This window comes from Neopsephotus bourkii, unplaced genomic scaffold (assembly GCF_033783945.1).
Source record: "Neopsephotus bourkii isolate Nb327-2 ecotype Australia unplaced genomic scaffold, CSIRO-AGI_Nbou_v1 NB_272, whole genome shotgun sequence".
NCBI lineage: Eukaryota > Metazoa > Chordata > Aves > Psittaciformes > Psittacidae > Neopsephotus > Neopsephotus bourkii.
This window is the reverse complement of record NW_026900781.1, coordinates 8,282,812-8,295,376: the sequence shown is the minus strand read 5'-3', so window position 1 is coordinate 8,295,376 and position 12,565 is coordinate 8,282,812. Positions and strand designations below refer to the sequence as shown.

Here is a 12,565-nt window from a genome sequence, read left to right as displayed (position 1 = left end):
TTGCCAGTGTTTAAGCTAAACTGCAGCATGGGGAGGAGTTACAGGACAAGCATCACAACCCAGTCACTTCACACTTCATTTTGTCATAAAGACAGGGGAGAGGTGCTGTGCTGTGCTCTTGCTGTGAACCAGGAAACTGAAGGGAAGGCAACAGGCTTGAACAAAGAGACCCAGTAACTGCAGTGATGTTTGTGAGCCTTGTGAAAGGACCTCCAAGAACATCCTCATGCACCTGCTTCCCTGCTCATTTTACACAACAACATGAGCAGACTCACTGCTAATTTTCTGTTGAAAGAACCTTCTTTGGTTGTGGTCCTTAAAGGTGTTGATGCTTTACTCAAATGCCAGCCTAAGTACCTGAAACTGGCTTCTCTCAAACACCATCACAGGTGCCAGCATGCACAATGAAGCTAATGGGGATTGTGTAATCTTTGTTTGATTTCTGTTTGTTTGAATGAGTTTCAGCCAAATGAGCGATGTTTCTGTGTGATACTTCATTGTGCCTGAATTGTCCCACTGATGTTCGTGCTGCTTGTGGACTCCTGTGAGCCTACAGAGGTGTTGTGCTGCAATGCACTCTCTATTTTGCACAACCCCAACTGTAGCACTACATAAACAGCAACTGGCTTGCCCTCCCTTTGCGTGTGAGTGACAGGCAGATATTTACTTATGCAGCTAGGACACCAAAGGCCGTTAGGCCAGACATGGAACACCAGCTTACACCACTCTCATTACTTCTCAGGCAGGGTTTTTAACATTCCTTGTCTAACTTTCTATTCTGTGTGTTGGGAGGAACTACTCCAACATTAAATGTCCCAGTTCTCCCCTTTTATCTGCATGTAACTTCTACTGATAAGGTTGGAATGACACGACCTTTCCTAGATGCACCTCTAGAAGTACGTTTTGCATCCTGCTAAATGGTGTCTTTAACGAAACATGATCTACTTTTGTGAATGGGTATAGCTCGGTTGTATTAGATAGCTTCCCCAAAAAAAGACACAAAGAAAAACACTAGAAAACCAGAAAAAATCCCAGGAATTAACAAAACAACAAACTATACACAAACAAAAAAACCAACCAAAATCTTAGAAATCATAGAATCATAGAATAGTTAGGGTTGAAAAGGACCTTAAGATCATCTAGTTCCACCCCCCCTGCCATGGGCAGGGGCACCTCACACTAAACTGTGTCACCCAAGGCTCTGTCCAGCCTGGCCTTGAACACCACCAGGGATGGAGCATTCACAGCTTCCCTGGGCAACCCATTCCAGTGCCTCACAACCCTCATAGTAAAGAACTTCTTCCTTATATCCAATCTTAACTTCCCCTGTTTAAGTTTTAACCCGTTACCCCTTGTCCTATCACTACAGTCCCTAAAGAAGAGCCCCTCCCCAACATCCTTATATGCCCCCTTCAGATACTGGAAGGCTGCTATGAGGTCTCCAAGCAGCCTTCTCTTCTCCAGGCTGAACAGCCCCAACTTTCTCAGCCTATCTTCATATGGGACGTGCTCCAGTCCCCTGATCATCCTCGTGGCCCTCCTCTGAACTTGTTCCAACAGTTCCATGTCCTTTTTATGTTGAGGACACCAGAACTGCACACAATACTCCAAGTGAGGTCTCACAAGAGCAGAGGGGCAGGATCACCTCCTTTGACCTGCTGGTAACACTCCTTTTGATGCAGCCCAGGATACAGTTGGCTTTCGGGGCTGCAAGTACACACTGAAGCTGGCTCATGTTCATTTTCTCAGGGACAGGGTCGAACGCTTTGCATAAGTCCAGTTAGATGACATCAATTGCTCTGCGTCTGTCCATCAGTTCCATAGCCCCAATATGAAGGCCACCAAATTGGATATATCTTGCCATATTTTGCTTTGTTGAATTATCAGCATCTGTAGGGTAGCTCTCATTTCCACCTGGAGAACTTGGAGAGAAGCTTGCCTCTGTCTTTAAAGATGATAAAATCTGTACCCCAAAATGAGGAGATGAACTACTTCGAGCTCAGTAAAGCCAAATCAGCTGTGTGTCTGCATGCCTTGTTTGTAGGCTTTGGTGTATTTGAGAAGCCCAGCGGTAACCTGCTTTCAGAAGAGGAGCAAGGGCTAAGCAAACTGTTCAGACTCTCAACAGAGGTCTTTGGCAGGACTAGGTGGACACATGTGGCTGTGGAGAAGGATAGTGTGCCAAGCTGTGCCTTAAAAGCACAAGGAGATGGGACCCACAAGATGATGGCCGCATGTAGTTGCATTCATCAGATGTGTGACATACCACTGCATTTGATATGTGCACAGTTGAAAAACATTTTCACATGGCCCCTTGTCTCTGGGAGGCATCCATTCAACACTCACGCTTTTAAGCTTTGCCACTGAGAAGCTGCTCTTTGGGTACAAAGGACTGCTTCAGCATGGGGACAGATGGCCCTTTACCTCAGTAGGGCCCTTGTAGTCCCTATGAACCTGGAGCCACAGGTGGCCAAGGTTTGAAAGCACCTTTTCCCCCCTCCCTCTGTGGCTTCACTGTAACAACTGGAATTTGCTAGATGAAAATGTCTGCTGTAGTACAGGATGCGGGCTGGCAAGGGGCTCCTCTCATGTGCTTGAGGCAGGACCAGAAATCATGCTTGAAGGGGACAATTAATGGAAGAGAAGCTGCTTATTCAGGGACCAAAGGGAGCACATCTTTCTTCAGAATACTGTTTTGCTTGAGAAACATGCTTTTAAAGTCAATCCTGCAGCTATATAAACCAACAAGGAGGCTTTCAATTTCAGGCTTTTTATTACACAAACTCACACTACCTTTACATATATATTTTTTGAAGAGAAAACTATGCGGAGCACTACACTTCACCCATCTGATCTTTTATCTGAAAAAGGTAACATCCAGCTATCTTTTCCCAGACACTTATGAATGAAAGGAGCAAAGTGAAGAAATACTGCAATAACCTTTAAAGTGGTTTTATTTGCTGCAGTGCTACAGATGGTGCAGTGAGGCAATTGCTACCATAGCTTTTTACAGTGCTTAAGCAGCTGTCATTTTTATTAGGAAAAAGTCCACACCCAGAAAGTAACATCTTAACACAACTGATTGCACTTTCTTAATTGATGCACAAGGTTCTGCTTAAAAGGCGGTGTGTTTAAAAGCATAGCATAATGATTTAAACATACAGCTACAGTGACATGTTTCATTTTATATGAGCAATATTAAGAGCACAAAACCCCCACAGCTTGTCTGAATGTTTTAATACCTCTGAAGCTTGAGTTGTTGTGTAACTCCTCTAAAATCAATATAAAATGGAGCAGCTTCCTGCTTGAAAGTTTTCTTTGACTTTTGCATCTGCTGTGAATCTTTCCATTTTTTTTTAATGATTTTGTTCAGCCTTATTCCCCTACAGTCTCGTTCTTTTCCTTTTTAACTTGGAAGGCTGTACGTCTGGATTTTTATTCTATGCACCAAATGCCTCAACATGATTTGGAGTAGAGATGAGAAATCTCAGTTCCATAAATGGGCATAGAGTTAGATGTTCCTTAACTCTAAATCAGTCTTTCTGGGTAGTAACTTCTTATTCCCCTCACCTTCTCTAAAAAAAAAAAAAAGAAAAAGTCAGTATATAGATTAATTATCAAACTGAGGTTGCTCACTTGAGTCTGTTCTTGGCAGCAATATAAAAGAACTGCCATGAGAGTTTAACAAAAGCCAAATGAGGTATACAGCAAAAGGTACACCCTAAAAGACAAAGTAAGCTTGCTGCACATGAATTCATTTAGCCTCTGTGAATTACAGCTTCACATGGCTTGAATTGTAAAAATTATTAGCTAAATTCCTGTGGGGCTCAATTTCACATGTCAGACTGCTTGCACTGTTTTCATAGACATACAAAGAAAATATACTATACCAGAAATACTTATTTTAACAACTTGGGTATTTGTACACTATGCTTTGAAAGTAAGGTTTGTTTACCAGTTTGATGATAGCATTACAAGGCTCTGTGTGTTGAAGCCAACTAATCAGCAGCTCATGTTAGTTTACATGGTGCTTGTCTGTGATTTCATGCTTATTGAAAGGGCATGTTTATTGAAAGTAGCATGCTGCTCCTCAAAACATGGCAAAAATATACCTAAAATGGTTTTAAGTATTTGAGTATCCAGAAAGTTAAAGGTATTTGATAACTTGATAAGAAATTTTGTAACCCTGACTAATCCACCATTTCAACCTAACTCCCTAGATCAGCACACACAGTTTGGGTACAAGTTACATTCCTCAGTATGAGGCAGCTTTCAAAATATCCAATTTTTAAACTAGCAGTACTCCTGTGTTGTTTCTTCTTCCTGGCTTAATGGAGAATTAATTCATTTAGCTAAGAATTTGGGGATGCAAGTCCTTATATACTTTACATTTAGCTCAGGCTACCTGGAAATGTTGTTTTCTGACCTCTTAGTTTTAGTTGCTTCATTGCTAGGATGATGGTTATGGGGAGTTATGATTGCAGAGAGAATAATTACAAGTCCCTTAAAGGAAGGGGAAAGATCTAATGGAAACACAGTGCAGAAAGACAAGCAGGAAAGGTGCATTCAGCACTGACCTGTACTGCTAAGCAGCTAGGATGCTGCATTTTTAGACAGGATGGATTTGTATTCATGAGCAAAGCTAATTTCTGCAGCAATACTTGTGCAGTATTGGTCTGACCAGCTTGCCAGACCCCTTTAGACAAAAAGCAGTTTCACTGCAAATGGTTTTCAGGACCAGAGATATTAACCTGACACCCATGCAATATTGGGTATGCTTGTGGGGAGGGTCACCTGAGCCTTCTTGCCTCCAGATAGAGTGTGGCAAGGGGTTGGTTCTCAGTGATAGTGGGGCAAGCCTGTGCTTTCCTTTTTGCCTAGAAAGGGTTGGCAAATACTCTTGATGCAGGGGATCAAAGAGCAACATGAAGTCAGCATGTAGGTTTTTCATTTCTCATTTCAGAGAAACCTAGCTGGTCTTCCCATTCATCAAATGGATCACAGCAGGTAAATGGGCTGTTCAGGTGAATTATTCTGCAAGTTGTCTTGCTTTCTTAATTTTTTTTCATTTTCAGTCATTTCTTTCAGTTAGGTATAATCTATAGCCACCTTCCTTCATCTTTTTGTCCATTACCCAGTAAGCATTTTCTTTCTTACAAAAAGAATGTTTTCTCTCAAATCTTGAGGCATCTGGCAGGAGCTGTGGCTGTAAAGTGAATTGCACTTGCCATCAGAAGAGGCTGTTGACTTCCCAAGGTGCTGCATCTTCCCACTGCATTCTCCCATGCATGTTTGGGGATCAGCTTCACATGCCATTTTAGGGATTAAGGGGGGCTGTTTTGAAATTTTATGCAAAATATACTTCCCTCAGCACAGCTTCACAAAAGCACTTTTCGGGGATAAGCAATTGTGATGTAATGCTTACTCACCTCTCCTCAAATCCCAATCCACTGGGTTTAGCATGCACATGGTCAGCACGAGAGTTTATGTTGCATTTACATGTATTTGCCATTTAGGCAACTTTTAGTCAATATTCAGCACTCTCAAACTTTAAGGTCTGGCCTTCATGCTCAGCATAGCTGTTCCCCAGCAGTGGCCCATATCGATAAGTCTCCATGCTCTCAGCTGGTTTGGACTTTGTGGGGACTGGGTCATGCTGGTAAAGCAATGCTGACTTTATCATCCCAAAGTCTTCCTGAATCTTCATCCCTGAATAGATAGTACCCGAGACGTTTTCTGCTACGTGGCTATAGCTCTGAAGGTTTTTCATATCACAGAGATTGTCACTATATTTCAGTGTGGATGGCTTGTAGGCCTGGTAGGACACCTTGGTGGTGGTTGTGATAACCGTTTGCAGTGGTGGGGCTATGGGAGAGGGGCTGGGATCATACCTGCAAGGGTAGTCTCCACTGTAGCAAGGGTAGTTAGCACCGGTTTGCATCTGTCCATAGTCACTATGGTCTCCGCTGCCAGTTTTCCCCCAAGCTGATTTCAATCCATAGTGTCTGCCAGGGTTATTGAAGCTTTTATCATGGGTGGTCACTGCATTGTAGTGAGATCCGTTCAAACTGAGGGAATCTGTGTCAATGGCAGGACTTGTCAGATCTTTGTAAAATGTTGGGTAAGGGCTGGAGCTTATAAAGGTAGGAACTCCAAACTCATAGCTGCATGGCCTGGGCATGTAGATCCTTGGATTGGAGCACTTCTGGTATGGTGACAACTGGTCCTCTTGGAAGCTGGCTGTGTCGTAAGATGTTTTGTAAAGGTCAGAGTTTTGCAGTGAAGGGTAAGACTGGGCTGGAATTGAAAAACTGGTGTCTGTGATGATACCGACCCTTTCTGGGCCATCCACGCAGGGCAGATTTTGTAGGTTATTGGCATAACCACTGCTGTCGTGGTATCTTCCTGCCTGACAAGGACAAGAACATCTTTGAGATTCATGAATCAATACTGCCCACACTCATGTATATATCTCAACGTGTGTGCTATTGCTCATTTGAGCCCCAAATGAACAGATGTAGCATGATGTAAAATGTTGTTTTGCTTGAGGATCCCCAGTACATGCTTACGACACTGTTATAATTGAGTAGTGATTTTGACTTACCTCTGAGTTTAGAGGTCTTTTTTTCTGGGAATGGGGGAAAGAGGACATTTGCTTCTTAAATGCACTTCGTCTTGCTTCTGCCTCCAATTTACTCTCTGGTCTGGGGTGGTCATGGACTCCTTTAGCCTAAATTAGTATTAAAGAATTAGATGTGAACTGGAAGGAGGTAAAAGAAAAGAAAATGCAATAAGTAGAATGAGACATAGCCACAGCACAGGAGAATGTGCAGGAGGTACTAAACAACAAGAAGGGATTTACTGTAAAAAGGGATTTGCAGGTATATAGAAAGAAAAAGCAAAGTCAATGGGGACTGCGGAGTTGATGAAGGAGCAAGGGTGTTATCTGTATTTGTGGCATTCAGGAGTAACTAATTAGAACGGGGGGGAGGGGGGTAGTTTATAAATTTAGTTTGGTTGGTTTTCTGCAGTCCAGCATTGCAGTTCTACTTTGTAGTAACAGCCACCACTAAAACAATGTAAATAAAAAATAAAGAGGTTTCACGCCACCAGTCTTGAATAGGACTGGAATGTATAACATGGAAAGGCATCCAAAGATCCTCTGCTGTTGAAATATCCATGGATATGCAGATCCATGTATCCAAAGCTATACTGATACATGATGAAAATATATTTAACATGTCTTTACCCATTACATTCCCTTGAATGGGCCTTCAAATAGTCCCCAAGACAAAGGAGGAAACAAAAAAAATGTTGTCCTTTCTCAAGTAAGAATTAACTTCTAAGCAATGATTTATCAACTATTTTGATGGCAAAAATCTTCAGGTTTTGCATGTCTGTAACAGAATATCTGAACAACAATAATAACACCACCACACATGAGAATTTGAGAACATGGCTAATTTGTTTCCATATACTGACTGGAGAGCAGAATTCACTGCCATGTGGGTCAAGCAAAAGAAAAAATCATCCAGCAGAGAATGTAATCTAGTAGAACAGAGCTTTTCGTGATTTTTTTTTTTGTCCTACTGTTGCTAAAAAAGAAGAAACCAGCATTTCAAATTTTAGCTTTTTAAATTTCCCTCTTTTCTGCCAAGTCTTTAAATCCTCTTAAAATTCAAATATTATTTTCACACAAAGTAGGCATTTCACATTTCAGCTTGTACAATTTAAGTGAGGCTTTTCTTTCCATTTATTTTAATAGGAAATAAATATTAGGTCCTGGGTGACATTCAGTTGTCAGCTACACCAGGGTGCAGGACGACCTTTTTGTTAAAAGCCTACTTTTTAAACTACACAAATGAGACATGGTGTTGTTGTAGTTAAAATTGAATACAGTTAACTCAGAAGCAGTGCTTCTAAAAGGACACCCAAGTGTTATTCTTTTATTCTTGCCGCATTTGCACTACAGAGGAGTTCAGTCATGGACCAAAACTCCAACATGTTCACCATGCTCAATGCTATGCAAGGAAAAAAGAATAAAGGAGGGGGGGGGAAGAGAAGGGAAAACGGTCTCTCTCTCAATATTATTCTTATACAGATATAATTTATATATAGTTATAACATATATGCATGTGCATATATATATATGCAGCTTTTTACCTGGAAAAATATTGCTTTGCCATCAAGCCTCCAGAAGTTAGTGACTGGATAGCCACTGTGTCCTCGGCAAGGGATGAGCTCAAGGGCTGAGTTACAGTTTGGGCAGGCTTTCTCTGCAAATAGACAAGTAAACTACTAAAGACACTGTTTAAAGACAAGGATGTTGTTCTAGAGTAAAGACAGCTCAAGAACAATATGATCTGCCTTCACTGAAATTCAGATTAAAATACAATGTTCAAGGAAATGCAACACAGACTACCAAGTGTAACTGAATGACAGAAACTAGAGCTGCATAGTTGAAATAAATGCTAATGAGATAATGAATCGTAGACCCATTTCCCTTTCAGTATTTTTGACATTGATGAAATTTAGACATATATATATTAATCACAAAATAAATGTATTCATCACAGTCTTTGCAATGATGCTTTAATCTGCATGCAAACAAGGGCGATCCAAATTTAGAGCTCAAGCCCAGCTGAAGGAAACGGGGTCCCTTGGGCATCCCAGCTCTCCTTTGCTCCTCTCACTTTGTTGCTTCTGCCGAGCCTTGTCACATATGGCTGGGCGAAGTTGCAGCCTAGCTCCGCCAGGCAGGGCGCAGCTCCGGGAGCACACCACCACCCCCAGGCAGGACTTCTTGAGGATCTGGCAGTTGTGGTTGTTGGTGTTGCGCATGGCCCAGCCACTGAGGTGTCTCTGTGCGTTCTTCTCCTCGCTGGAGTAGATGAGCCGCACGTAGCCATCGGGCCACTCCTGGAAAGCATCAAAGTGCTTGGGCTCCTGCAGCAGGACAAACAGAGGTGGGAGGGCAAGGCAGCAAGGAGGATAGCAGGAGAACATTAGCATAGTAGCGCAACCTGTTGTTTTGGACTGTTACAAAGCGCGTAATGGGGAAAAAGAGCTTTTTTTCTGAGATCACCTGAACAGCAGATGAATTGAGAGAATTAATTATTGAGAGAAAAGCCCAAGGAAAGCCAGTTTAAGCTTCCAGGTCTCAAAAGAAAGTCAGCATCCTTTCCTTTTGCATCATGACCCATAATAACATGGTTTGTTGTCACAGGTGCCTCTTTGCAGTGGGGTTACCCAGCTGTAAGAGAGCAGCTTTGTTCACAAAAACTTACTAGTCTGGCTATGGATCATCCAGGCATGATCAAACCCACCCTGCTCACACATGCTTTTAATTAAATGTTCTCTCCATCATATGACTGTGCATCTGCAGGCTTAAACCTAGAATTTTTAACTAAGGAATGGTTTATTAAAGTGCATCAAAAAGGAGCTGAATAAGGCTTCAGCCAAAAAACAGAAATAAAATTTGCCATTGCAGATATACTTCAAATACCTGCATAGTGGCTCAGAGAAAGAACATTTCAGTTTGGGATTTCACTCTTTGTGGAGCTCCTCACCAAAATAAAATTACCAGAACAATAAAAGACCAACCAAGATCTTAAACTCCAAGTTTAAAGCAAAGAGCAAGTAAAAAGTTTCTGCAACACTCATTTAACATATGCATGTTAAATGCATGTGAATACAGGTAAGCTAATAGAATTTACAGCATCGAGCCATTCTCTAATTGTATAAGTTTTGTAAAATGAAGTAAACTCCAAGAGGAAAAAAGTTGTGAATTAAAAAGAAAAGCACTTGAAGCTCACAACTAGAAAAAAACGCAAAGTGGTAACTGACAGTAAAATGTCACATCAACAAAACAATTAAATATTTAGATGACTTGAATTACAGCAGCAGGAAATAGGCAATCCAAGCTTCCTTGCGACACTTCTTTAAATGGGGGAAAAGGGAGAAGGAAACCCGTCAAACTGTAGGTCTTGAGATTATTTTAGGAGGTCATACACAGGTGGCCAAAGCTGCGTTATCAAATCCATGTTTTTTTACAAGCCACTTTGTAAGGACTATTGCAGCCCATCCAGACACAGGCAATTACATTTGAAAAGGTGATGCAGAGTTAAAGCTGCCACAATACCAAGCTTTACCTCGCAAAGACATTTACCCCGTGCCACCTTGGCTGCCCAGACCCACTTTATAACTAGCAGGTACCTGCGGGAGCTGGGGGTCGTTGATGTCCCAGGTGAGCTTCATACCGGCGGATAGCGGTAGGCAGCGGCTCCTGCTTTTTTATACCGTCGGGGCTGCTGGAGGTAGTGAGGGGAGCTCCGGCCGGCCCCGCAGGCGGGGCAGCAGGACATACACCCCCCATGGGGGGGGTGGGCAAGGCTTGCACTACTCCTCCGCTCCCCCCACCTGCCGTGGAGGGGTAGCTAAGGGGGTTTTCCCAATCCAGCCCAGAGCACTGGGGCTGGAAGTCTAACCCGTCAGCTGCAGGGCTCAGCTGGGGGACGGCTCGAGGAGGTGTCCCTCTTCAGGCGCGTCTCCACTTAGTAGAGACGCCCTCAGTGTTTGATTTCGAGCGCAGCTCAGAGCTGCCCGCAACTTGAAAAGACCCATGAAGCAAGAAAAAGGCAGCGCGTTAGTAACCCTGTCTTCCTTAAATGCGCTGGTGCACCTGCTCTTTAAGTTTAGGTGGAAACGAATTAAGCGCTAACAGGGATGTTCTCCTTTCCCTTCTGTGCTCGGTGGCATAAGGTTTAAAGCATGAAACTGCGGTCACTGTAGTCTTACTGATCAGCACCTTTTCACTTATTACAAAGTTACAGACTTTTTTTTTTTGTTATTGTTGCCTCCTTTTTGGAAAATCTACCCGGTAGGGCTTTTTATTTTTCTTTTTGAGTTTGGTTTTAGTTACGAGAGACAGAAACAACTTAAAGCATGCATAATATTATAGAGACAAAATCGGTGAACGTTTCGTGCTGCCGTAATCACTTAAATGATCCCACCTGTTCTCAAAGGCTTTCTCATTCGCTTCTATCCCCTCCGAAAATTTACTGAATTTCACCCTTAATTGTGCAAAACAAAATCCATCCCGTAGCAGAGGGCACCGGCTGTAGATCCCCCTCTCAAGGACAGGAGGCAGCCCTCACTGTGGGGCTGGGCTCCCCTTTCGTACTCGTCTGCTCGGAGCAGGGTCATACCCTACCATCCAGGTGCGGACGGACCCGTCCGAGCCGCCCCTGCCACACAGGTGCGGCTCCTTTAGTGCTAGGGCGAAACCCGGCTTTTTTCCCTTGGGGAATACACTTTGGTAGTTAGGTTGACTGAGGAAAGAAGAACTCTTAAAGCCGTGGGAAAGACTAGCGAGCTCTTCTTCCTCCGCCTCAAACGCGGGTGTACTCGGTAGCACTCGGACACGGTCGTGCGAGGGTCGTGGGGAGGGGGTGAAGGAGCAGCTGTACTTGCCCCTCACCCTCTTTCTTCTCCCGCACTATGGCTGAGGTAAGCGCTTCTCTCTGGGGCGGGGAACAGGCAGTGGGATGTGGAACGGGGCTCCTCCGCTCAGAGTGACGCTTCTTTTTCTGGGGGATTCTCACAGGCTGATGTCCCTTTCTGGGGGGCACCCCTAGAGTGATGCCCCCAACACGGGGATGCCTGCGGGTCTCCGAAGTGGCTTTTCGTGGTTTCAGCTTCCATAAACCATTGGTTCAGAAGCATTGGGTGACTTAAACTTTCCCTAGCGGTTAAGGAGGGGAAAATAGCTTTCTGGGAGAGAGAAGGTGAGCAGTTTTCAGCTTTTGGGCAGGAGAGGATTTTTGTTTTGTTCTCCTGTTTTTTTTCTGTTTTTTTTTTTTCTTCCCCTTTTTAAAGGAACAAGAACGTGAAGAACTTAACAGAGAGGTGAACGGCAACGTGTTAGCTAAAGCAGAAGACTATGTAAATACCTTTTAAATGTATCCTTAGTTTTATCTTAACATCTAGTCTACGTATACTTAAATGTGTGTCTTTAGATGGGTATGGTATGATGTAGAATTTTTGCAGCTTAATATAAATAACATGGGAAGTGCTGCAGACCCCTTAATCTTTCTTTAATAAAAGAAATTACCATTATAGTTGTGGAACATGGTATGACTTGCAAACTGAGTGTACTAAGGAGTTGCTGATTTCTTTATCCAGTATCATTTAAGATTACTCAGTTTCAAGTGTCCTGTCTCTTTTGGAGAGGGACTGATGGCTCACTTTGAGATGTAACAGTAAAATGGAAGTAGTGAAGCAATGTAAACACAGAGAATCAAAAAAGATTGTAACTTCAAATAGCATTGCAAGTGTTGTTACAGTTGAAATGCCTGTTTGTTTTACTCACTAGCTGCTTGCTTTCCCTCCCCTGTGCAGCTCAAATCACTTCTCGCTGATGCTTTTAAGGGGAAAGGATTTCAGGAAATAGGTGAACTGCTTCAGGAGAGAGAATCTCCTCAGAAATACAGGAAATCTTTTCTCAACCAGCTGGACAAAATACTGAGAAAGGCAAGTACCATAAATAAACAACTCTAACACCTAG

General features: G+C 42.9%; 1 protein-coding gene and 1 long non-coding RNA gene across 3 annotated transcripts; one reads left to right on the top strand and one right to left on the bottom strand.

The window, feature by feature from the left end:
- Positions 1–3,666: 3,666 nt before the first annotated feature.
- On the bottom strand, positions 3,667–10,307 carry GCM2 (glial cells missing transcription factor 2). 2 transcript variants are annotated; one of them, XM_061346231.1, is made up of 5 exons: positions 10,216–10,307; positions 8,694–8,946; positions 8,164–8,276; positions 6,605–6,730; positions 3,667–6,409 (listed from the first exon to the last, which is right to left on the bottom strand). In XM_061346231.1, exons 1-5 carry the CDS (start codon positions 10,255–10,257, stop codon positions 5,528–5,530), a joined length of 1,416 nt encoding a protein of 471 aa, XP_061202215.1. In that variant the 5' UTR covers positions 10,258–10,307; the 3' UTR covers positions 3,667–5,527. The 2 variants fall into 2 exon arrangements, with proteins under 2 accessions (XP_061202215.1, XP_061202216.1); XM_061346232.1 differs by lacking the exon at positions 10,216–10,307 and adding an exon at positions 9,086–9,189.
- A 583-nt stretch (positions 10,308–10,890) lies between these two features.
- LOC133208393 (uncharacterized) lies at positions 10,891–12,497 on the top strand. Its single transcript, XR_009724355.1, has 3 exons — positions 10,891–11,257; positions 11,878–11,943; positions 12,400–12,497. It is a non-coding gene; the product is annotated as an uncharacterized LOC133208393 (long non-coding RNA).
- The last annotated feature ends 68 nt before the right edge of the window (positions 12,498–12,565 follow it).

What these genes read in the sequence shown, in the direction of transcription:
- GCM2 (XM_061346231.1), bottom strand. Translation starts at nt 10,257, where the DNA reads ATGAAGCTCACCTGGGACATCAACGACCCCCAGCTCCCGCAG. An exon ending in ACGACCCCCAGCTCCCGCAG is followed by an intron (nt 8,947 to 10,215) that starts GTACCTGCTAGT and finishes GTCCTGCTGCAG; the next exon opens with GAGCCCAAGCACTTTGATGC. An exon ending in GCAAAGCAATATTTTTCCAG is followed by an intron (nt 6,731 to 8,163) that starts GTAAAAAGCTGC and finishes ATACTAATTTAG; the next exon opens with GCTAAAGGAGTCCATGACCA.